General features: G+C 41.8%; 2 protein-coding genes across 3 annotated transcripts; both read left to right on the top strand.

Annotated features, from left to right (window-relative positions):
* The first annotated feature begins 922 nt into the window (after positions 1–922).
* Positions 923–7,864, top strand: znf207b (zinc finger protein 207, b). 2 transcript variants are annotated; one of them, XM_079759101.1, is made up of 10 exons: positions 923–1,059; positions 1,809–1,935; positions 2,027–2,165; positions 2,432–2,593; positions 2,766–2,844; positions 3,956–4,017; positions 4,449–4,591; positions 5,039–5,275; positions 5,964–6,114; positions 6,667–7,864. In XM_079759101.1, the coding sequence occupies exons 1-10, from the start codon at positions 1,019–1,021 to the stop codon at positions 6,816–6,818; spliced, it is 1,293 nt and encodes a 430-aa protein (XP_079615227.1). In that variant the 5' UTR covers positions 923–1,018; the 3' UTR covers positions 6,819–7,864. The 2 variants fall into 2 exon arrangements, with proteins under 2 accessions (XP_079615227.1, XP_079615226.1); XM_079759100.1 differs by having other exon boundaries at positions 5,964–6,156.
* Positions 7,865–19,972: 12,108 nt separating this feature from the next.
* cd7al (cd7 antigen-like) lies at positions 19,973–23,446 on the top strand. Its single transcript, XM_079731023.1, has 5 exons — positions 19,973–20,139; positions 20,386–20,745; positions 21,438–21,842; positions 22,331–22,428; positions 22,657–23,446. The coding sequence occupies exons 1-5, from the start codon at positions 20,088–20,090 to the stop codon at positions 22,873–22,875; spliced, it is 1,134 nt and encodes a 377-aa protein (XP_079587149.1). The 5' UTR covers positions 19,973–20,087; the 3' UTR covers positions 22,876–23,446.
* Positions 23,447–23,730: the final 284 nt, after the last annotated feature.

Below are 23,730 nucleotides of genomic sequence, written 5' to 3'. Positions count from 1 at the left end.
TGTGTGTGTGTGTGGCCAAACAATTTATCAAACAAACAGAAATGTCCTAGCCTCTCAAAAAAGGAAAACTCACATTGTAACAGGGCACTAAACCTATGATGGGCTGGATTTACCAAGCAGAGTCTGCAGTCTTCAGACCAGCTAGAAAGAAGTTCAGTGTTTGTTGATTGGTTTGCAGAGCAGCCTATGAGAAAGCAGCAAGCTTCAAAGTGATCAATGAACTGCAGGAGCATCCAAGAATCTCCCACAATTCATTCTGAAGGGAACCGTAAGCTGTCAGTGAATGTCTTTTGAGTCTAGCCAGTAGTCCCATATGGAGAGTAGAACTTTTGGCATCATGACAAATGCATAGATGGCTACAGAACTCTCTGTTCTTGGACTTCACAAATCGTCTTTCAATGATTTATCTTCCTCTCTGATTGAAAGTAATGGGGACTGTGGGGATGTTACACGTGAACATATATTCTGCAGCAATGAATTGATTGAAATTGTTATTTGATTCTGCTTGAAATTAGTTTATGAATAAACCAATTCTCATAATGTTATTGTTGGTCTATTAATGCCACACACACACACACACGCACAAACAATCTATTCGTCTTCGCTGTTTAATGACTTAGTTGAACTATAAGAGTACACTGTCTCCATCAAGTGAACCATAACGGTATTACATGTTGAAATAATACGTATTGTATTGAAATAATAAATAACGTTTTGTAACTAAACATCCCATTATGGAATTTATTTATCTATACACCTTGAATAGTATTGTTAATATTGTTGACGTTGTTATTAATCGTGTCGCAAGACGAGACACCAGAAAGATAGACCAGTCGCTTTGTTTCGAAGCGCCGCCAGCAGCAAATTCGCAATGCATTGTTGGAAATGTGGTTTATTTCACTTCCGCCCCTGAAGGCGCCATTTTCGGCGTCGTGACGGGGCCACAGCATGACATCAAACCGCAGCAGATCATAATCCTGCTTTTAAGTGCTGCACGAAGCTTTGCCATCGTTCAACAATGGGAAGGAAGAAGAAGAAGCAAATGAAGCCATGGTGTTGGTATCCTTTTGAACTAAATGTTACCGAAAAGCGTATAATACTTAAGTCGTTGGTCGTTAGCGCGACAAAAGAAAGCGAGGCCCAGGCGTTGCGTAAGAAGGTAGGAAAGTTCATTAGCTCCGATGCTACATAGGATCCGCGTGTGTTGCCGCCGCTCGATCTCCTTTCATAATGAATGAATACCGCGGAAGAGCCGCGAACAAGGCTTACGAGTCTTAATTTCCACCTTATCCATATGTCTAATAATTGTGTGTTTTTGTGCGTGTAACTGGTAGCATTGGAGCTAGCTGTTTGAACTAGCGGTGGGTTTCATTCCCATCTTAATCAACATGGTCTTCGTCTCGATGATTCGTAGTCACTCATCGGAGGCCAACGTACGTCTATCCAACATGTTCATGAATTTCCTTGGCGTTTCTATCAACGAGTAGTCGTGACGTGTTCACTGCCCGCACGGGTGTCCTCATCAAGGTGTTTACACCGAGCTCATCCGATACTCGGCAGGAGGACGATGTATTATTAGAGCGTTTATGTGACGTTAGACTGCTATTCACGTTTAACCCTTTTAATCTACCATTAGGTTTTTGGCCGCAGGAGAGTGAATCAATAAGTGTGTTTTTATTGTTATATCTGTGTCATGCATTGTGGGCTTGTGTGGAAAGACAATCTAGAAGCGGCCCTGTAGGCCCCTGTCTTAAGTAATGTTGGCAGTCTGTTGTCTACCAACTTGATCCTTCACTAGGCCATCCCAGGTACTGTAATCGTGACTTTGACGACGAGAAGATCCTCATACAACACCAGAAGGCTAAACATTTCAAGTGCCACATATGTCACAAAAAGCTATACACTGGTCCTGGTTTGGCCATCCACTGCATGCAGGTGAGTGTCTTTCTTTATCATGGCAAACATGGACAGCCCAGTCTGACTCTATACTATAACCCTTTCCTTATTAACCCTAACCCTGCTCCAGGTACACAAAGAGACCATTGATGGTGTACCAAATGCTATACCTGGAAGAATAGACATAGAGCTGGAGATCTATGGCATGGAGGGGATTCCAGAGAAAGACATGCAGGAGAGACGGAGAACGCTGGAACAGAAATCTCAAGGTAAACAAAAAGATTGAATCATCTTTTTGTTTATATTTTACAGGCCTCAAAGGGGCTTTCAAATCATTTTCATGAATATATGATTGAGGATGATTCAAATTGGCATGAGAAGAAACGCATGTGCAACAACTTACTTGCTGGTAACTGGTATGGACCATTGGCCAATAACCATGTGGCACTCCATTTAGCCACCTCCCCGCTCATTGTGTTGGCTGATCTTATAACATGTTGGATCCTTAACCTCCATGTGTTGTCTGGCCCTCCAGAAAGCCAGAAAAAAAAGCAGAACGAAGATGCCTCGGATGAGGAAGATGATGATGACGAGCCGGGGCCCTCGTTTCAGCACCCGCCAGCTGCTCAGGCCCCCGCCGGCTACAACCCTGCCATGGGCCAGCCTGCTCCGGTCATGCCCCCTGCTGGCTACCAAGGCAAGCCTTCAGTCACTTAAATCAATGGGTTCCATTCCAAGCACTGGTTTATGTTCAGTGAGTCAAGATGGAATATGAAGCACTGCTTTGATTAGACCTAAACACCTCACCTAAACAATGTAGGACATGTGAACTGTGTCCGCTGTGTGGCTCAATGATGTTTCTCATGCAGGAATGCCTCCAATGATGCCAGGCGTCCCGCCAATGATGCATGGCATGCCCCCTGGCCACATGCATGGGATGCCACCAGGGTATGTCTTCAGTCTCCCTTCACTACTAGCTTTGCAACCTCTGGAATAACCGATCCGGTATACCCGCTATTATTGTATTTGGTACATGTTTATATAAAACTACTTAGACAAATTTCCAGCATAATCAGATTTATTAGAATATCCACATAAGCGACAAGGTGTAACCATATCTGGTCATCACAGCTACAGAGTTGTATAAACTGATATTTTAAGTCCCCGATTAAGATTTTCATTGGTTGACTGAAAGCATCCTGATGATTGGTTGACCAGAGACGTACATCTTTTTAATTCTTTCCTATTTTTAAGAAATGTCACCAAGGGGTCTTGGATCCTAGCCGTTGATATATTATATCCATGTCATATATACAAATGTTATTAGCGGTTCAAGAAATACTCTAACCTTCTACAATGTACAAATCTTTGTTTTATACATTGGGGACATTTTAAAAACGTGAGACGTACCCTTACGACTCCTTTAATAAAGAACTCTATAAAAAGGAGTTCTGCTTTCCGGTGGCTTCGCCTTCCTCCTCGGCAGGTATACACCGCTAGACAAACGGGACTCATACCGGTGATGACCTCTTTAGTTCCCCGTGTATGATCGCTGAAAATTGAAGTGCGATGCGAGTATCTGTTGAATTGCCTGGCCCTTCCATGTTGTAATACATTTAATACAATACATTTTTTGTTATTTTGGTTTTAATTTCATATGGCATAACATATATTTTCATCAAATGGTCATAAATAACAGGAAAAGGCATAGATTTGTTTGCATTTACTATACGTACACCGGTTATGTTGCCGTGCCTGTTCAACACCCCAAAATCCATTATGAGCCAGGAAAAAACATGCATTCAAGAGCATGATGAAGAAATAATCCATTACCTAATTACCAGCCAGTTAATGTCATCATATGCAGCATGTTGTTTGGGGACACTTGCACCACCATGTAGTGTTTATTGCTGTCACACAGTATTATAAATTTATGTTGCACCTTTTGCCTCTTCCTGTGGTAAAAGGTGAATGTGGGTGGCTCACGGTTCATCCAGTGTGCACACTGTGGTTTATTTTCTACTTGTGTATTCCATTCTGACACGGTGGCCTTCTGCAGCATGATGCAGATGGGAGGGATGATGCCCCACATGATGCAAGGGATGCCCGGCATGCCCCCAGGTAACCAGTTGAATCACTCCTTTTCAAGTAACCCCTTCTCAGTCATTCTCAGGCATTAATGTTCCCCACCATTTATAGATGGGGGGTGGGGGGGGAACGGTTGTTGTTCTCGTTGTTTGGAGGGGTAAATAAATGTATTTACGTATGAGTTAGATTTCCTGTAACAATGTTCTATAGTTGACGAAGCTGCCCTTAAATGCACTGATGCTGCCCAAAAAGGCCCAATCATTGTTTGTATATAGTATTTTTAGATGAACAGTCAGCTGAATTTAAATGCAATTTTTTTCTGTTTTCACTGTGGACCTAGATACTACGGTCACAATTTTTGCTGGGGGAGTAAAGTGGAGGCCATTTAGATGTTGTGTCCACCAGCGTGTGTGATTGAATTACATCTCAACCAAAAGTGACTGAACCTATGTGGTTTGTTCCAGGGATGCCACCCCACATGGCCCCTAGGCCTGGCATGCCCCTCATGGGTCAGCCGCCTGCAGCGGGTTCAGGCATGCCCAGCCGGCCTGCTGTTCCCCCAGCCCAGCCAGCCGTGACAAAGCCCCTCTTCCCCAGCGCAGCGCAGGTAATTGTGTGATTGATCCGTGTCCAGATCTCAACCGACAATCCCGATGTTTAAACATATTCTGGCTACCGTTGCTTCTCTTTTCTTAGAACTTTCAATGTAGAAAGAGTTTCTGGCTCAGCTTTGGAAACTCCCACCACTAGATGGCATAGGTTCACTTCCCCTCACAGTGTCTACTGTAGTGATCAACCTTGTTCTGCAATTCTACATGAAAAACCATGCTTTTAACCAAGGCCAGGAGGCCTGGCGAGGGGAAGACGCAGCCCATACTTTAGACACTCAACTTTTAGAACAAGCAAAACAAGTGCTATAAGCCCCCTGCATAAGTATGTGCTCCACTAAACGGAAAAACAGAGCATGGACGCGCAGTAATATTACATAAAGTTAATGTTGTGAGTCTCTGAATGTTGCTGATCTTGGTTCTTTTGGTTCTTGTTCCCCTGTCAGGCCCAGCAGAGTGCGTCGGTGTCGGCCCCCTCCCACAGCGCGCCCTCCACTGAGCCGCCAAAAGCAACATTCCCTGCATACACTCAACCCCCTACCTCCTCCTCGTCTGCCTCTTCCTCTAACCTTTCTAGTGGCGGCGGGGCTAAGCCCCCTGTCCCAGTGACCAGTAAGCCCGCCACACTGACCACCACGAGTGCGACCAGTAAGTTGATCCACCCTGATGAGGACGTCTCGCTGGTAAGTAGTCTGAGCTTTGCGCTATGACCTTTCACAGTAAGTAATTACTGATATGTTTGTACAAAAAGGCTTGCATTTAATACAGACATCTCATTTGTAATTCATTCAATCATTTTTTTTTACCTCACTGTTGAATAGAGTATTTGAAATATTTTTAGGTAGGGTAGGCGGCTTATTTAAGAAGCATTTTTTTGTCATATTTGTGGAAATTCTATGAACATCCAGACGGCTATCAATAAATTAAATGCCATGGCATCAAAACACACAAAAAAAAGGAAAATTTGGTTAACTGTTGCAGGCCTGTAATAAGACTGTTCAATTTGTTAATTCAGCCCAAATGGAATGATTGGACGGCTTACCTGCCCTTACACAAATGCACATGACCAGTGTCGTCCACAAGGCTAGGCAGATCTATTCACAACTGAAAAATAAATAATATTCAAGCCCACCCATTGCTAAACCTAGCGATCTTATGTCATTTGGGGGAGTGGGTTTGGAGGTATGCCTGACCAGGAGGGAGGGACTTTGAGTGAACACAATTGACAATTTTGAATAATGTTTGTTTCCATTTTCTTTGCATTATGTCTTGCATTTTTTTGCATTAAAGAGGCCTTCTAGGTTCCCTCTCCCGCCTGATTGTCTCCTTTCTGTCTCCCCCATTGCCCCTTCCCCCACTTCCCCCTACCAGGAGGAGCGTAAGGCTCAGTTACCCCGCTACCAGCGCCTGCTGACCAGGGTGGGACAGCCCCACGTGGTGGGTCAGCCCCACGTGGTGGGTCAGCCCCATGTGGTGGGTCAGCCCGTGGCCGCAGCGGGCGGCATGATGCCTCCGCAGCAAGGTATGCCACCACAGCAGCCTGGCATGAGACACCCCATGCACGGTAAGAGATGACTCAAATGACTCCGCTTTGGGGGAATTGACTCAGAAGGTAGATTGAGCCTAAAGACTCTTGAATGAGCATAATAAGTTTGTTTATGAACGTTGTGCCTCCAGGTGCTGTAGGTATGATTTGAGTTATAAGAGAGCGAAAAGGGTATTGTGAAGTATTGCATTTCACTTCACACGACTGTGATTAACAGGCAAGATGAATTCCCCAAACCAGTCACGAAAGAACTGCCCTTTTTGATCAGCATTGAACCTGCAGTGGTCTAGAATCTAAATTGGCCGGCGCAGTCAATTGAAAATCGATACTCGGCCCATTTCATTCGGCCCTGACTGATGGATGGCTAGGCCTTTCTAACTCATTACACTTTAATAACGGCTCTTAAATCGTACCTGCAACACCTTTTTAAGTGATTACCTGGATGTACAGTTAATAATAATGTAAACCAGGCCGTTTATTGTAAGTCTCAAGGCTGTAAATAAAAAAAATGTTTCCCTCCCCATATAGGTCAGTATGGGGCCCCTCCCCAGGGCATGCCTGGCTACCTGCCTGGGGGGATGCCCCCTTACGGGCAGGCTCCTCCAATGGTGCCCCCCTACCAGGCCGGGCCCCCCATGGGGATGCGGCCCCCGGTCATGTCCCCCGCGGGCCGCTACTGAAGCACCTCACTAGGTTTGGAGGTTAGCACCTTTCTCTGATCCTTGTGCTTTTTTCCAAACCTAGCCGCAGGCAGTGAGCTGTAGGACCAGGGGCACTGAAGACAAAACCGATAAAGCCTGAGTAACACACGGACGTTTAATGCAATACCTTTTAGCGGGGTGGGGGAAGGAACGGTCTGCCGGCTGTTTATACATGCGTTTCTCTGCCCCTGTGTTCCACTCAGGTTTGTAGAAGTGAAGCGTGTTTAAGTACAGAATCCTATTTTTGTTTGGAAGCTGCTGGAGTCACATGAGCGATCCCCTAAAAGAAAAGGCAAGTTTCTCTTGTAAACGTGTTTTTATTTTATTTTTTTTCACTTTTACTTTCCTCTTTATGTTTTTGTTTTGGTAGAATCATTGATGCCCTCACAGCACTTCTGGTGCTGTTGGACTCGTGTCCCCAACCGCGGTTGGTGAGGGTGTCAGTGACAGACTTGACCAGTGTGTCCCCCCCCGGTGCTCCTCAGCCTGGCAGCTGCTAGCTTTACTCTTGACCTGCTCAGGTGTCCCTAAAGCTACCCCCTGCCCAGCGAGGCTTGCTTGTGTCCATCCTCTGTAATGTTTTAACAATCTGTTGTAATAAAGCCCAACTTTGAAACAAACTAAAGAGAATGCTGGCGTGTCCTGTGGGAGAAGTCTTCATTCAGGTTGGTTCTGCAGTCGTTTTGATTTAGTTCTCTGGTGTAGGGACGGACCAAATGTAAATATTTCTCAAGTCGATTGAGAAATGATTTGCCAATGATTTACCATTCAATGATCCGCCATAAGAAAGACAGAATTTCCCTCCTAGCGCAATGTTCAATTTGTGTGTGGCATCAGTATGAGGTACAGTATTCACATGTAACAAAGAAGAACCTACAAACCTACACCTTAATTGTGGATGTCCTCTGATTTGATCCTTATTTTTTTATTATACTTGGTGTGCATGGATGTGCTGTTAACAGTAATGCAGTGTTTGTCCTAAATGATCCTGTCTTATTGAGCTTAATAAAGGTAATTTTGCTGCGTATGCCTACTTTTTTTTACATGGCAATAAGTAATATAGGTCAGTGAAAATCAAAACTATTATTGAAGAAATAGAATAGTTTTCTATTTCCACCCATACGTGGAGGCACCCATACATGCCTCCACGTATGGGTGGGTCATTTTATCTTTTATTGGCACCAGTATTTCTTGAATACAATGAATAGGTGTGACAATATTACAGAAATATTCTTGCATCTCAGTTTCCTTGATTCCGATCAAGGTCGTGACATGACCTTGTGGATGAGTAAACCGGTCGGTTTTCAGATTTCTGAAAAAATACGAAAATGTCAAATCATGAAATGATGGTCACAAGTTAGCCGTTTTGGATTCACCGGTTACAAGTGGGTCATAGATATATTTATAGAGAGAGAGATACAGATGGACTGGCAGCCAGACTGTGTCTCAAGACGGACATCTTGACATGTCTCCTCTTCATGTACTACGTATTTTTGCTAAAAACCTATGGAGCACATGCTCCACCACGCTGGCCTGACGACCTCAACCACAATATCCTCAAGCCTTTGGATTACAGTTCGAAAAACGAACAAACAAAATACACTTGAAGGATTTAAATATGCATAAAGTTGCACGCGAGCTAAGTCGCACGTACGCTTTATTAAAGTGCGTGAGCTTTAACACGTCCCCTGCTCTACCCTATTTCATTGGTCGGAAAGCGCCATGTAAGGACGCGTAATGCAATAGTGGCGAAGTCAAGCCCTTTCCGGTAGAGCCCATGGGACATATGAGATCGAAAAATGTGAATGGGTTTCAATGGAGAGAAAGTAATTTTTTTCTGGTCCTAGTCTTTATATGCCCCGGATTACACATATGTTGTTTGTGGATTTAAATCATTTTTCATGCAAAGAAAACTAAACATTTTCGTGAAGAAGTTTGATAATGTTTTTTTTTTTTCGAAGGGGAGGATAAAAGCATCGAAAGAGGTGAAAACCATTATAAATTGAGGCATGGAGAGTTTCAGTTATGCCGATGGGGAGATAGTTGGTCTTGTCCAGACGCAGGGAGCGTGACGGTACATACGATACATGTAGTCGTTCTCATTGTTTTCTCTACAGTCTTTAATTGAACAATTGCATAATAAACGGTCAAACTCTTGACATGAAAAATTATCATTTAAATTCACAAACATGTGTAATCCAGGGAATATATAAGGAGCGTGGCGAAGTCACGCCTCTTCCGGTAGAGCCCATGGGACCTCTGCGATCGAAAAATATGAATGGGATTCAATGAGAGAAAGTAATTATCTTCTGGTCCCAGTCTTTATATGCCCCGGATTACACGTATGTTGTTTGTGGATTTAAATGATCATTTTTCACGTCAAGAGTTTGACCGTATATTGTGCAATCGTTCAGTTAATGGCTGTAGAGAAAACACAATGAGGAAGACTACACGTCTCGTATGTGACGTCACGCTCCCAATCGACAATCCCCACCGGCATAACTGAAACTATCCACATGCCCCGATTTATAATAGTTTTCACCTCTTTCGATGCTTTTATCCTCCCTTTGGAAAAAAAGCGGCGAACTGGAGCAGAGAGATCGCCATGTCTGTACCGGTGTGAGTACCAAATGTGTTCGGCTGCCAGATCGGTTCGGGGTCCTGCGCTTACAAATGACGTATCAACACTTGACGTATCGACATAAGCCAACGGACAAAACCCGGAAGGGTTGTTTATAAACGGTGCTCAATCAGTTTTGGTTTTGAATTCATTGAACGGAGCCCGTTCTTTCACAAAGCCATTGGAAATAAGTCTATAAGCGCTGATGAATGCATATTTTTATTTTCACATGTTAAAGTAAGGATTGCCATTGTTAAAGTTAGATATTAAGACAGTATTTTCTGTAATGACAAAAGTACAGAATTAATATTTTCTATATACATTTTCTAGTTTCTATTTACTGAAAATGAAGAGCTTGGACAGTCATATGATTGATGAGATTTTATTTGCTCATACAAAACAGAATAAATAAGACAATACATACAACTGAGGAACAGCTAAATGTAAATCCATAATAAAATGGCATGTTTAGATCCCATGTTGAATTGAGGATGAATTCATGAATGTGTTCATATTAGATATTCATCCTAGTCCTTGAATATTGATTTTTTTTTTAATGATTTTCCAGATGTTCACTGACTTGTATCCTTGCCTATACAACTAATAATATAAAATGTAACATTTTCCTCGTTTCCACTAGGGGTATCTTTGCTCTACAATTTAACAAACATCTGTAAAATAGTAAAAAATTCAAGGTAGGCCTATAAGAATGTATATAATTCATGAATATATCCTCAATTGGCCGTGGGATCAAAATATGCAGTTTTTTATGGATTTACATTGAGCTGTATGTGTGTATGTGAATTGCAGTGTATGTGTTTGGATACACACACGGGCACACACACTGACATATTTGTATATTATTATATATTTTTTTATTCATGTGGCCTGCAGTGGCGATATCGCACAGGTGTATTCTCACAGGCTCTGAAAACAACAGTCATCAAGCCATATCTCCACTCCTCTCGACGGGAAGGGGGGGGGGGGGGGGGTGGAAATGCCATCTGAAAGAAGCAGAGGTGTGCAGATGTATTTATCTTGAGACCTTCAACTTCATACAATTAGTCTTGTCAGGGATTTGTATCCATATTTACAATTTAAATGTACCTATGATCTTGGACGGCAGATGTCATCACAGTACCCCCGTCGTAGCTGTCGGAATATATTCCTTCCAGTTTGCCTCTTTTCCCTGTACCAATATATCCTAAAACAGAAAAAATGAACAACTTCTGGCATTCTGGAATTTATGTTATCACCTCCCGTTCCAGTAGTCCGTCTGTTTATAAGGAGGAATGGGTGTTTTGTCAAGCAAGTAGAGAGTGGCTAAGTGATACTTGAGTTATATTACGGCAACCCGATGCCGTTGCCATAAAACGTTGCTGCTTAAAGTCCCTATTATCGAAGGTAAGAACCTCTGCAGACTTTGTAGAGCCGACCACATGCCATGCAGGTCCCAATACTGTACATGGTGTAGAACTCTGCTCTGTAGTTGGCGGATACTCTACACCATGTAGTGACGCCTGTGACAAACAAAGTGTAAGATGAAATAGCACATTTATTTTTATAGAGCAGTAAAAACATGTATAGACCCCACAGGACATTACATTATTATATTAAATTAGGATATTGTACACTGATGCACCCTTCACTGATGCACTTACTGTTGAGCCACAGAAAATGTGCCTGTCTTTTGAACCTGTCAGTGGACACTATGTTCCTGAAGGTGGAACACACCAGAGCCAGAGTTGGGTAAGCTTTATCTCCCTCTTGGAGTACCACCTCAGTGAGGATGTCAGACAGCACTGACTTTGGCAACTGTAAAATAGATGTCAGGCAAGATCAAGAAGATTTCATAGATAACACAACAACAACAATGGGGCGTTTAAAGCTTTTTGCATAAGGCTACAGCAATTTCAATATCGAAAATTGTATGTAAATTGATTATAACACATCCCCATATATGCCCATTTGGTTTCCACTACCACAAAAACATATGGGATGTAAAGTGTTTAATTCTTTATCAATGTCCTTTAAAGAGCTAAAGAAAGCAGTCGATGAGTTTAATAATTTAATAATTACAGCACCAGTGAAGTAAAAACAATTACCTCCAAAATGAAGCACCGGTCGGTAACATTCTGAGGAAAAACAAAAGAAATCAAATGGCAGTAAATAAGAAATATATTATCTTGGTGGCAAAAAAACAATTTGCTTTTTTTTTTAGCACAGTTTAAAGTATCTGTTCGATGTGAAATTCCAACTCGCAACAATGCGCAAGTCGAATATGGTTTCATAAAACAAAATAAAATGCAAATGTTTTGGGCAGTACTTGGAAGAAAAAAGCAAAGGAATAGTGCCAATACAGAATACTTCCGATAAACTGGCTCAAATGTGCATTTGTGTTTGACACACTGTGACTTACCTTTCAGGAAGTAGGTCTTTTAGACCCTCCTAATGTTGGCCTTCCCGCTCTCTGGGTTTGGGGCGGTTTTTGTTAAGCTGTGGTATGTTTTTAGATTGAGGTAATGCTTGACTTCAGTATAAAACCCTTCTATTTCTGTGAAAATAAATGAAATAAACAAAGACAAAGGCAGTTTTCAGAATTAAGGCCAGAAAACAATTAATTCAATGGTATTAGGTTAAGGGTAATTATCACCTACAAAAGCCCCCCCCACACACACACACAACTTCATACAAATTTAGTTCATTTTTAAAATTTCTATCTATTTTATTTATATTGTTTTTGCTTTATTATAAGTTGGCTGTAGTTATATTGTTTTATTTCTCAAGTATGCTATTTCGAATAGTTTGTGGCGTGTTTAGTCACATAAAAACGCCTCTTATTATTTATTTATTTATTCATAGATTAGAAAAGAAAAGGAGATCGTTAATACAGTACTTACCTAAAGAGCGGAAAAACATGTCAGCGTTTTATTATGCGCATGCGCATTTAATGACATCGTTTACAGGAAGTGCGTCATTATTGCGCATCTAGGACCCCCGAACCGATCTGGCAGCCGAACACATTTGGTACTCACACCGGAGTTCCAAGTGCGGGTGGTGACGTATATCATTCGCGTCAAGAGCAGCGAAGAGCTGTAGTTTACAAAACGGCCTCACGCAAAACCTAGTTTATCAAACTTCTTCGCGAAATTTTTTAGTTTTCTTTGCATGAAAAATTATCATTTAAATCCACAAACATATGTGTAATCCAGGGCATATAAAGGCTGGGACCAGAAAATGATTAATTTCTCTCATTGAATCCCATTCATATTTTTTGATCGCATAGGTCCCATGGGCTCTACCGGAAGGGGCGTGACTTCGCCACTATCGCTTTAGAAAATGAATTGTTTTTCTGGATTAACGAGTTAATTATCTCAGAATTCTGGGATTTTTTTTAAGCAAAAATTAATTCAGTTTTTCTAAGTTTACGAGTTACCTCAAAATCCTAAGAGAAGATCTCATCTTTTGTGTGTCTGACTCCTAACCCTATCAGAGAAATGCGTTTGACTATCGATAGTTTAATATAATTACAATTAAAAATTACCTTCCCTACGCTCACGTGACAGATTTTAGCCTTTTTTGGATTGGATCAGGGATTTTAAAGGTCCCATGACATGCCACCAGGTGTGTATGGAAGCATATATGTAGCAAAATTCACATGGCAATGCAATTTGCAATTCAATAAGTCATTGCATTATGCAATTGACAATTCATTATGCAATTTAATAATGTAATTTGTAAATACGTTATTCAAAGTGTATTTTAATATGCAAAGTGACAATGAAATCCTCAATAAAATTTGCAAAAGTTATAACAATAAAAATAGAAAAATAGAAGTTATAACAATAAAAAAATATCAATTTTTCCTTTATTCAAATTGAAAAGCTATAGCGTCCCCGTGATTGCAATGCACTTCGCCACGCTTCGTGTGTTGCGAAATTCAAATTACACTTCAATCCACGAAACACTTTGCAAAAGATTTAGCAAAACACAAAATAGGGTCTACGAGTTCACAAGTCTGTGTTACAGGTGCACAAATCCTATCCTGTGCATCACAATTTATTAAGAGTTATGCACTTGACACTTTTTCTACAATCATTGCAGCGCAGTGCAAAACACATTCACACAGCCATGTTTCATTATCTGAGAACATGCAAAAATGTGTGCATTCGTAAACCCAAATGTGAACTAATGCATCAGAAGTTGTACATCTGTGAAATATTTCCTCACACATGAAATTATATAGATCGCTATGTTCAAGGAGCATTTTAATGAGCGAGCACAAGTCCATCGGTTATACAACTGCTCGAATCTGCTGCTACGAGCTGTTTTTCTTGCGGATACTTTTGCAACACGTCTATGTGGTACAAGTGTAGCAAAAGTGATTCGTATCAGTGCGAAGCAGATCGTCCTTGGGCGGTGTCACACCAAATTTGTACCGGGTGCCAAATTTGTACCGTGTACGTAATCCATACTAATCCATTCCAAACCTGCCTGGCAACAGGTGATCGCGGACGATCGCGTCGATTGACGTAGGAAGGTTCAAGAACATTCGCGGTTAAACACTCGGTTTACTACTCATTAAACACAGAGGTTACTAGCTAAATTCGATTAAACAATTAAATGTAATACAAATATAAAGTTAGGAACGCTAATAAATGTAATTTGTCACACCAAATTTGTACCGGGTGCCAAATTTGTACCGGGTACGTAATCCATTCCAAACCTGCCTGGCAACAGATGATCGCGTCGATTGACGTAGGAAGGTTCAAGAACATTCGCGAAGTCGTTCATTGAGTTCAAGAACATTCGCGAAGTCGTTCATTGAGCGCGACAAGACAGATAGCCCTAACTTTACAAATTACATTTATTAGCGTTCCTAACTTTATATTTGTATTGCATTTAATTGTTTAATCGAATTTAGCTAGTAACCTCTGTGTTTAATGTGTAGTAAACCGAGTGTTTAACCGCGAATGTTCTTGAACCTTCCTACGTCAATCGACGCGATCGTCCGCGATCATCTGTTGCCAGCCGTAGATGGATAGAGGATTTGTGCATCTGTAACACAGACTTGTGAACTCGTAGATCCTATTTAGTGTTTACAATGGTAGAAAAATATTTACGACATCAAATGCACTGTTACACATTTGTTACTTTACAGTACACATGCCAAATAAATATTTAGGACTTCAAATTTACTGTTACACATTTGTGACTTTAGTGTATGCATATAAAATCTGCAGTTACAAGTGCTAAAGACTTTTGCTACAATAATACCTTCAATTTTCCGCCATTTTCACGTTATTACTATCAACCCAGTCAAACCTGGCACAATGCTAGGCATAGAAAATAAAGTGCCAAGTATTAGGTCGTGAATGATCAGCTGCTCTAAAGAGGAAGGGACGTAGTTTGGCTGATACGTTTTGCAAAATCTTTTGCAACACACGGAGCGTGGCGAAGTGCATTGCAATCACGGGGACGCTATAGCTTTTCAAATTGAATTAAGGAACTCAAAACATTTGACAAAATGTTATTCTATTTTTATTGTTATAACTTTTGCAAATTTTATTGAGGATTTCATTGTCACTTTGCATGTTAAAATTCACTTTGAATAACGTATTTACAAAATACATTATTAAATTGCAAAATTAATTGTCAATTGCATAATGTAATGTATTTTGAATTTTGAATTGCGAATTGCATTGCCATTTGAATTTTGCTACATATATGCTTCCATAGGTGTGGGTTGATTAGCCGTTACAAGCCGTTCTGAAAATCTGTCCCTTATGACATCACAGGTGGGCGTGTCCACCTAGATGTGTGACGGATAGATGAGCAACGTTTGCTAAAGTCCACTGGGTAGGCTGGTAGACTGATCCAGAGTGATCGATATAACAGAGTGGCGACACTTCCATTGGACTCCGTTGTAGCGTTTTTTGCCACCTACATCCGGGGTTTGGAGCCTCACATAATTCCAAAACATCCATTTACGGTGTAGGAGATCATTCATTGCCATTGCTGGCCGTCGAGTAACTTCTGAGGTAAGTGCATTAAATAGCTACCTCTTTTGAATTGTCAACTGTCTATATTGTATCAGAGGCCCTTTATGATGCATATACTGATAATTATTTGTATATGCACAGCATAATTATGTATATTTTTATCTTTGTAGAAAAAAAATTGCCTGCTAGTTTGTTAGCTCGACTTCGCCATCTGTGAAGGTATCTCCGGGGGTAAATTGATTAAATTGCTACCTCTTTTGAATTGTCAACTCTCTATATTATTATATTAGAGGGCCTTTATTATGCATATACTGATCTTTATTTGTATGTGCACAGCGTAATTATATATATATTTTATCTTGGTAGACGACCGATTTTCAGTCATTGCCTGCTAGTTAGCTCGATTTCGCCAGCTGTGAAGGTATCACTGCACCAGAAGTTAAGTAGTGAATCTCTGACAACTTTTAGTTGTCGCACGTTAGTTATTTATGTAGGATTACTAGGATCAATAAGGGTGATTAACGACGGGTTTAATCTGCTGAACCTGACTGTGTTAGCTACAGTGTTGGAGTACTGTGTGTCTGATGCTATAGCTAGTAGAAATAAGGTTGCTTTTGTTTAATTATACCCTTAAAAAGGCTGTTGGATTGCATATATGAATAGAAATTATTCCACACAAAAAATATATGCCATAACGACAAGCTTTCAAATGTTATTACACAGACAGTAGTGTCATTATTTTTTTTCATAATGTCAGCTTCTGTCCACCCCTTCCCCAACTTGGCAACAATTTGGCCATGTGTGGGGAAACTCGACCTACAGGCTATTCTGACCTACAGGCTATTCAAGGTCTGATTATCTTCACTCTCCTGCAGGTGGTGTCTGCTGGTGCTGGTGGCGGCGGCTGCTGCAGCTGATGGTGTATGCAGCTGATGGTGTATGCGGCTGATGGTGGATGCTGATGGCGGATGCTGCTGCTGCTGGTGGCTTGAGCTGGCTGGTGCAGGCAAACACTGCTGCTGCAGTCGCTGCTGCTTGAGGCGATGGCTGCTTGAGCTGGCTGGTGGTGGCGAAGGATGGTGGTGTCGACTTCTGCTGCTAGTGGTGGCGGCTTGTGTTGGCGACGGCTGTTGTTGGTGGCTGGTGGCTGGTGGTTGTGGTGGCGGCGGCGGCTGCGGCGATTGTTGTCCTTCCTTTCGACCTGATGCACTTTACTATCCTTAACCTCGGCCTGATGTATGTGGAGTATTTTCTTTGTTTATTTATAACTTATATTATTCCCCCCTGTTCCTTCACTTTGTTGTTGTTTTACAAGTTAGATATACACGCACACCTGTTTACACATTTGTTGTTCTTGTTCCACACATGACTAACATTGTTTTATTTATTGATAGCCCCTGGCTCTACTTTGCTGTTCTTGTTCACACTTACTGTATGTTTGCTTCGTCGTTCTTAGTCCTTGTTCCCACTTGTTTTTGGTTCCACAAACCTCAGCCTGATATATGTGGAGAGGATTTTTTTCTAAACACTCACACTTTCTAAGCATCTCAAACACTGGGTCCAGCTTTACATGGTGCATCCTACTGTTGGGCAGTGGAATCTGCATTTGCTGGAGGCTTTTATAACCAGTGGTCCATTTTACTTGTATTGCTTTTTTAATTGTCTCCTTTCCTCACCGTATTCCTCTCTTGTTAACACGTATGTATACAATATTCATCCCTGTTCCTTCACTTTATTGTTTTTCAAGTTGGATACACACACACACACATTCTTGTTGTCTCACCCATTGTTTAATAAAAAAAATACTATTTCATTCATCCAACATTCATTTGTTATTCTTTAATATATGTGATACTTTGTGTATGGCTTAGTCTTAAAAGTATCATGGTTGTGTGGAAGAAGTTGCCTGGAAACTAAATGCTAAATGGACTGCTACTCTGCTTTCTCAATCGCTAATAGTCCAGTTGTGCAAAAATGAACATCTTGAATCATCTTTGATTCAAGATGTAGTAAGGTTAAGCCACTAAAGTCAGTAGCCTAGTGCTACCCATGCTAACACGAACGTGAAGCTTTCCCTCAAACTTAAAAATGTATCTAAGTAGCTTGCAGTTGTCACACTACCACTCCAAATGTTAAACTGACATTTACAAATATGCAACAATAGTCGGAAAAGTACTTGGGTATGTGTTTTTTAATTTATATTTACCATTCAATATTGCAATCGCTGCAGTCCCATTGAAGAACACGGCAGCGCGGCGTGTTTGGAACTATACAGGCTTACATGAACCACGTGAAAACCCTGCCGGCGAGATCAGAGAGTGTCGCAACTCTTCTCTCTCTATGGCTCTGGACTAATCTATCCAGCACACATTTAGGTGGACACGCCCACCTGTGATGTCATAAGGGACAGATTTCCAAAACGGCTTGCAACGGCTAATCAGCCCACACCTGGTGGCATGCCATGGGACATTTAACCAACGTGATTAGATAATATCCTGCCGTCCCCTAATTAATATTCATGACTTTCCCGGATTCAGCCTACGAAAAACAATTTCGTACCCAGGGTAGAGCGGAGTACCAAGAGAGTCCCCTGGTGGCGACTCTGCCTATACTGTTCAGGTATAACCAATAGATGGCCTCCACCTTATTAAGTACCGATCACATTGATCTGTGACTGTGTAAATACAAAACTGATAATATTCTGTGTTGGGAACACCACACATAGAAGCAAACATGTCCCGCCTGTTTATTTTAATCCAGTTTTATTTTGGATTATGTTTGAGGCGTTGGGAGATACTCATGTAGCTAGCCTACTTAAATTATATTGATGGCATTGTAATTAGTTTATTGAATAGGAGCACCTCAGGATTTATTCAGGGGTTATTCAGGGGTTATTCAGCCCGTTCTGATCTAATTTTGTAACCTTCCCGGCTCGGTAGTTATGAGTGTTATAATGAGCGATATTGTATGAAACAAATGCATCACAAACCGTAGCTTATACCATAGGCAGTGGTCGAGTTGTATAAAAAAAGCCAGGGGGGATGGTGGATTTTAACTTTAAGGGACAGATCATTTGTGCTGATGACAGCGCATATGGTGGGAGACCAACGGTGTGATAATAATAATAATTATTATTATTATTATTGTTATTATTATTATTATTATTATTATTATTATTATTATTATTATTATTATTATATATTTTATCCCCAAAAACGCAGCTGATCGGACGCATCACACGATTCGGAGGCATGCATCACATTTAAGGATTTTAAAAACTGATTCTTATTCTATTTTTTCAAAAATGCATTCGGCAGAGGAGGGAGACTAGCGTTGCTCACGGGTTGGAATGAAAGGGAGAAAAGGGGACAGAGTTGCCTGCGGAAGCGATGTCTGAGATGCAGAGACAGCTTCGCTACCAGTGTCTGTTTAGTGCGGTGTGGAATGAGAGCTCGTTAAGGCAGTACACGGCGCGCCTGCGTACTTGCCCAATAGCATACTGCCCGAGAATGCAGTATCGCTGTCAAATCTGTCCCTGGGAAAAGTAACGTTGCGCCGAATTGAAAAAGGAAACCGCTATAATGAAATAGCGGTAATATTTCCACATTAATTGATAACATAACAGGGGATCGGAAGGAGGGATGGCTGTTTCAGAAGGGGGGTGATTTTGATCATTTTAATTCCAAAGGGGGATGCCATCCCCCCTCATCTCGAGTGCTGACTATAGGTGTCCGGGAAACCTAACCCTCACTCATACGCGGACATTAAACACATGCTGCTCAGACGGAGCTTCACCATCCACATACACCGGGGTGTTGATCCTGGACAAACGCTGAACTGTCATCAGATCAGAACATCAGATCCGAACGGGCTTTCCGTCTGAACGGCCCCAAAGTCTGATGTGCGCCAAGTCGACAAGCTAATAACAATGCCATAACTATTATTTGAGTAGATAGCCTACATGAGTATGTCCCAACATCTCAAAAACGTAAACCAAAATAAAACTGGATTAAAATTAACAGGCGGGACATGTTTGCTATGATGAAATAGAGCTCTTATGTGAATGAGAGCTTCTCTTGGGATTTTGAGGTAGCCTATCTCGTTATTTAAAAAAGAGCAGAATTATTTTTCTGAAGTGATTGCATTAGGCTACGCTTCTGTACATGGCGCTGTCTGGTCAATGAAATAGCGTAGGGCAGGGGGCGTGTTAAGCTCACACGAGCTTTATTAAAGCGTGCGTGCGACTTACTAAAGTGCGCGTGCGATTTACTTAAAGCGCGTGCGACTTAGTGAAAGGCGCGTGCGGTTTACCTAAACGCGTGCGATTTACTTAAGCACGTGCGATTTACTTAAAGTGGGCGTGCGAGTCAACATAAAAAAATACTACCATATCACCTCCTGGGCTCCGTACAAACGTGAAGGGGCTCCTCAGAGTCAGGGTTTTCAAGCAGATGCGATCTGCTTGCTTCCTCCCTATTAAGGTTTGAGGGTGGGGCTTCATTGCGGATCTGATCTTTCACCTCCATACTTCTATCCATTCGTCATGGTGCTCGATGCAGCACCCACTCTAGGCTAGGGTCAAGCACGAAAGTCTAGGTGGACCAGGATTCACGTATTGATTGTAAAATGGAGATCCCTCATCTCTATGTTTTATGGATGGTGATTATCAGTGGAAATGGTAAGTGTAGCCTATCTAGTGTTTTAATTTTAGAACATAATTCCGTTAATATAGGCTAACAACTCAAAACATGTTTTTTTCAAACGAAAACGTTTTTGAGGCATTTTTTTACGACCATTTAACTAATTCAAATTTTGCAAATCACTCAGTATAAATAAAAATCCGAAACTAGGCATACGCGACCTTTCCAGACCCCTTTAGGCTGAACCTCTGAATAAGTTCCCTCATTTCTCTTCCACCATCTAGTGCGCGCTGGCGTCGAGCTCCTTCAGAGGCACGTGGGGGAGTCGGTGGTCCTCCGATGCTCAGCCCCTCCTGGTACGGAGGACACCTCGGCGTACGGCGTCCGCCTAAAGCGGTGCTGGCTGCACCAGGAAGAAGTGCTGTTCATGCACAAGGACAGTGTCAAGCCGTACGTGCCGAGCCATCTCAACGACACGCGATTCAACGTCAGCGTTGACCCCAGCGTCCGGCAGGTGAACATGACCATCTCGGACCTAAGGCCCGGCGACACCGACCGCTACTGCTGCGAGTTCGTCTTCGATGCAACGCCGGATGATAAGACGATTCCTGGAGAGGTCGAATTCTTCATCTACGTTGAAAATGGTCAGCTGAGTTTGATTTATTAACAATATTTAATTTGTCTATACTATTTATTATTATTCTAATTATAATTATTATTGTTAGGATAGTAGGCCTAACTTATAGATGAATTGACGGGGATCTACCAACTTCTTGTTATGAATTGGGTCTCCTTACTGTCTCCGGTTGAATTGTTTCTCATGTGAGGAAAGATTCAAGACGAATCAGAAACCTAGAACACACGAATAATCATACTCAGTCTGGCTCGATAAGTCACGTTACCTTAAGATAAGAAAACCCAGCTTTCGAGCCAAAGCATTATTATGCACAACATATTCATAACATTATTTGAGAAAAGCAGATAGGCCTTTTCCTTTAATCTTTTCAGTTAATTATTTCTAAATCAAAGCGTTGTCGATACGGCATTTGAAACATCTGAAGTTAATTCAGCCAACCTATTAATAGTTTTGAATTTAATTCAAATAACATTTGGCATTTTTCAGAGAGATAAATTAAGTGTGGCCAATCAAGTGGTCATTTTGCATTAAGAGGCTTTTTTTATGTTTAGAAGTTCTTATGAAAAATACGTGAGAGCTTTCAGCACTGATGGCACGCAACAATTGTCCTATTTCAACAACTCCATAACACAACACATTGCGTTCGCCATCCGCACATCCTGCCGTGGCTTCCCCTTCCTCTTCCCCCCCCCCGCAAAGACGACCCCTGCTCGCTGGACGTAGTGCACATGGAGACGTGCGCGGGGGGCTCGGCCGTGCTCCCATGCACACGCCCACTAGGCGAGGGTCGGCAGGCAGCGGTGGAGGGGTTCAGCCTCAATCGCAAGAGGAGCTCAGGCCCCGTGGAGATGCTCTACCATTCCAGGTACCAGCAGCTCGTGTCCTCGAGCTCCATGCTGCCCTCCTCCCTGTCCTCCTCCCCCTTCCCGGCCGATAGGCTACTGTTAGTGACGATGCCCGCTGTGGGGGGCATGGTGTTCAACATCACGCTGCTCAATCTGCAGCCCCAGGAGAGCGGCTTCTACAGCTGCCGCCTGCTGCTGGCCAGCAGGCCTCTGGCCGGCCACAGCCTGGGCTCGCCCGTCTACTATGTTTCCGTGCAAGGTGGGTCACCATCCGGGTCGATCTCTAAACCCGGTTCAGTTGAATAACAACGGTTGTATTGGTTTGGGGTTTCAGTCAAGAGTCATCTCTTTACTACCATAACTCAGCATCTGCTGTTCCATACGCACGGGAGGTTTTACATGTTGTCAGCCAACCACTTGTTTCTCTTAAGGGGGAACTAAGTCTGCAGGGGCCTTTCACTTCCTCCATCGTTCAGCTTCAAGCTATTGTCAAGTGCTGTTCTGGTTCTGCAATATCTCATATTAAAATGATTCCTGTATCAATGGTTTCTATTACTGTTTTGTATTATGCTGTGTTATGTATTGTTGAATAGATTTTATAATCTTTTATCAGAAATTCAACATCTGTTGTCAATGTAAACAATTAAGAAGATGAAATGTAGTTATACGGTAGCAGGTAAAACTGTTATTTTGATCTATACTGTATAAATAACCCTACGGCTCCACTTGTTGTGCCCCTCTCTGCAGGCGGTCAGTGTAACTGCTCCATCTACAGCACGCTGCTCTACGCTCTGTTTGCTGCCGTGGCTGTGTTGTTGCTGCTCCTGATGCTGCTCACATATTGGGTGAGATCACGTATTGCATATGTACATTGCACTGAATCACTAAACAGCAACATGTCACATGTATTACGTATTTTTCTTTTACTTATTTTTGTGTTCAGCTAAATAAATATGTTGTTGCTATGTGTCAGTTGTTTTTTTCTAGCTGGTATCAGTTTCACAAGTTACTCTATAATTTGTTTTTCGTCATTTGTGACTTTTCTCTCCATTTCATTGATGTTCTCCATGCAGGCTAGAGGAAGGATCCGGGTCAAACCACAAGCGCAGGTAGCCATCTACGAGGAGATGGTCGGGGTGCGGTCGCCCAAACCGAAACTTGGCCCCTGTGGTTTAGGCGCCTTCCATCTGGAGGAAGCGGATGTTTCTGATTACAGCAACTCCCTTGTTGCCAAACCCCGTACTGAGAACCACTATGAGAGCCCCAACCTTACAAGAATCAGTCAGGGCTAAGGCAGGGCTCAGGGCCATGCTTCCACTGTGTCATCGCCACACCAATACCTCAGCCCACAGGTTGTGAGGTTAATCCTGGAACACCAAGCAATACTTTGGATAGAACTCTCTAAGCTAAAATGTTATATATATAAAAGAAAATGTTTATTTTGTTGTTGATCATCACAAAAGAGTTCTCCTGATGTTTTTATAGGGCAATGCTTGAAATGTTATATGCAAGTTCTCATTTTTATATCTCTTTCTGGAGATTCTATTTGTAATATATAGCCTGTCTTATGTGAGTTCTTTGCTGCTGCATATTAACCACCCATATATTTTTCGCAGTTTGCATATTGTGCAAAAAAAAAAAAAAACGTAAAAAAAAATTGCAGGCTATTTGCTTATTTTTCTTTTCATGTTTGTTTGAATTGTCTTGATATCCCAACAGAAATCAATAAATCGAATGCTTTGACAAAAAAACAAAAACAATGTTAAGCACCTATTGGATACTTTCAACATTTTGAAAATATTGTGACCCTTCGTGTACTGTTAGAGACTGCAGCCCGTAAAACACATAGCCGGTGGTCTGCATTTGGTTTGTATTTCCATAGTGGTCATGAAATTCACTGTATGCAACGCCTTTTGTATGAAAGTCTCACAAATCAGGTTTTTTGGTTTGGTTTAGAGCAGTGGTTCTCAACTGATCTGGCCTTGGGACCCACATTTTTCATGGTCATTATGTCGCGACCCATTTTTATTAAAACCTAGCAAATTTATTTCTCTAAAACAATCACACATACACAATTGTAATCACAAATATAATCTTCAAGTTGGCTTAGTAAACGGATTGTTTTTACTCAAGTGTTCAGTGAAGCT

This window comes from Pollachius pollachius (assembly GCF_949987615.1).
Source record: "Pollachius pollachius genome assembly, chromosome: 2".
NCBI classification, from domain to species: Eukaryota; Metazoa; Chordata; class Actinopteri; order Gadiformes; family Gadidae; genus Pollachius; species Pollachius pollachius.
This window is presented reverse-complemented; position numbering and strand designations above follow the sequence as displayed.

Excerpts from the sequence above, each read along its gene's own strand:
- znf207b (XM_079759100.1), top strand. The coding sequence starts at position 1,019 with ATGGGAAGGAAGAAGAAGAAGCAAATGAAGCCATGGTGTTG. Across the intron at positions 2,166-2,431 it reads GCTGGAACAGAAATCTCAAG|AAAGCCAGAAAAAAAAGCAG; the intron begins GTAAACAAAAAG and ends CTGGCCCTCCAG. Across the intron at positions 4,018-4,448 it reads GATGCCCGGCATGCCCCCAG|GGATGCCACCCCACATGGCC; the intron begins GTAACCAGTTGA and ends GGTTTGTTCCAG.
- cd7al (XM_079731023.1), top strand. The coding sequence starts at position 20,088 with ATGGAGATCCCTCATCTCTATGTTTTATGGATGGTGATTATCAGTGGA. Across the intron at positions 20,140-20,385 it reads GGTGATTATCAGTGGAAATG|TGCGCGCTGGCGTCGAGCTC; the intron begins GTAAGTGTAGCC and ends TCCACCATCTAG. Across the intron at positions 20,746-21,437 it reads CTTCATCTACGTTGAAAATG|ACGACCCCTGCTCGCTGGAC; the intron begins GTCAGCTGAGTT and ends CCCCCCGCAAAG.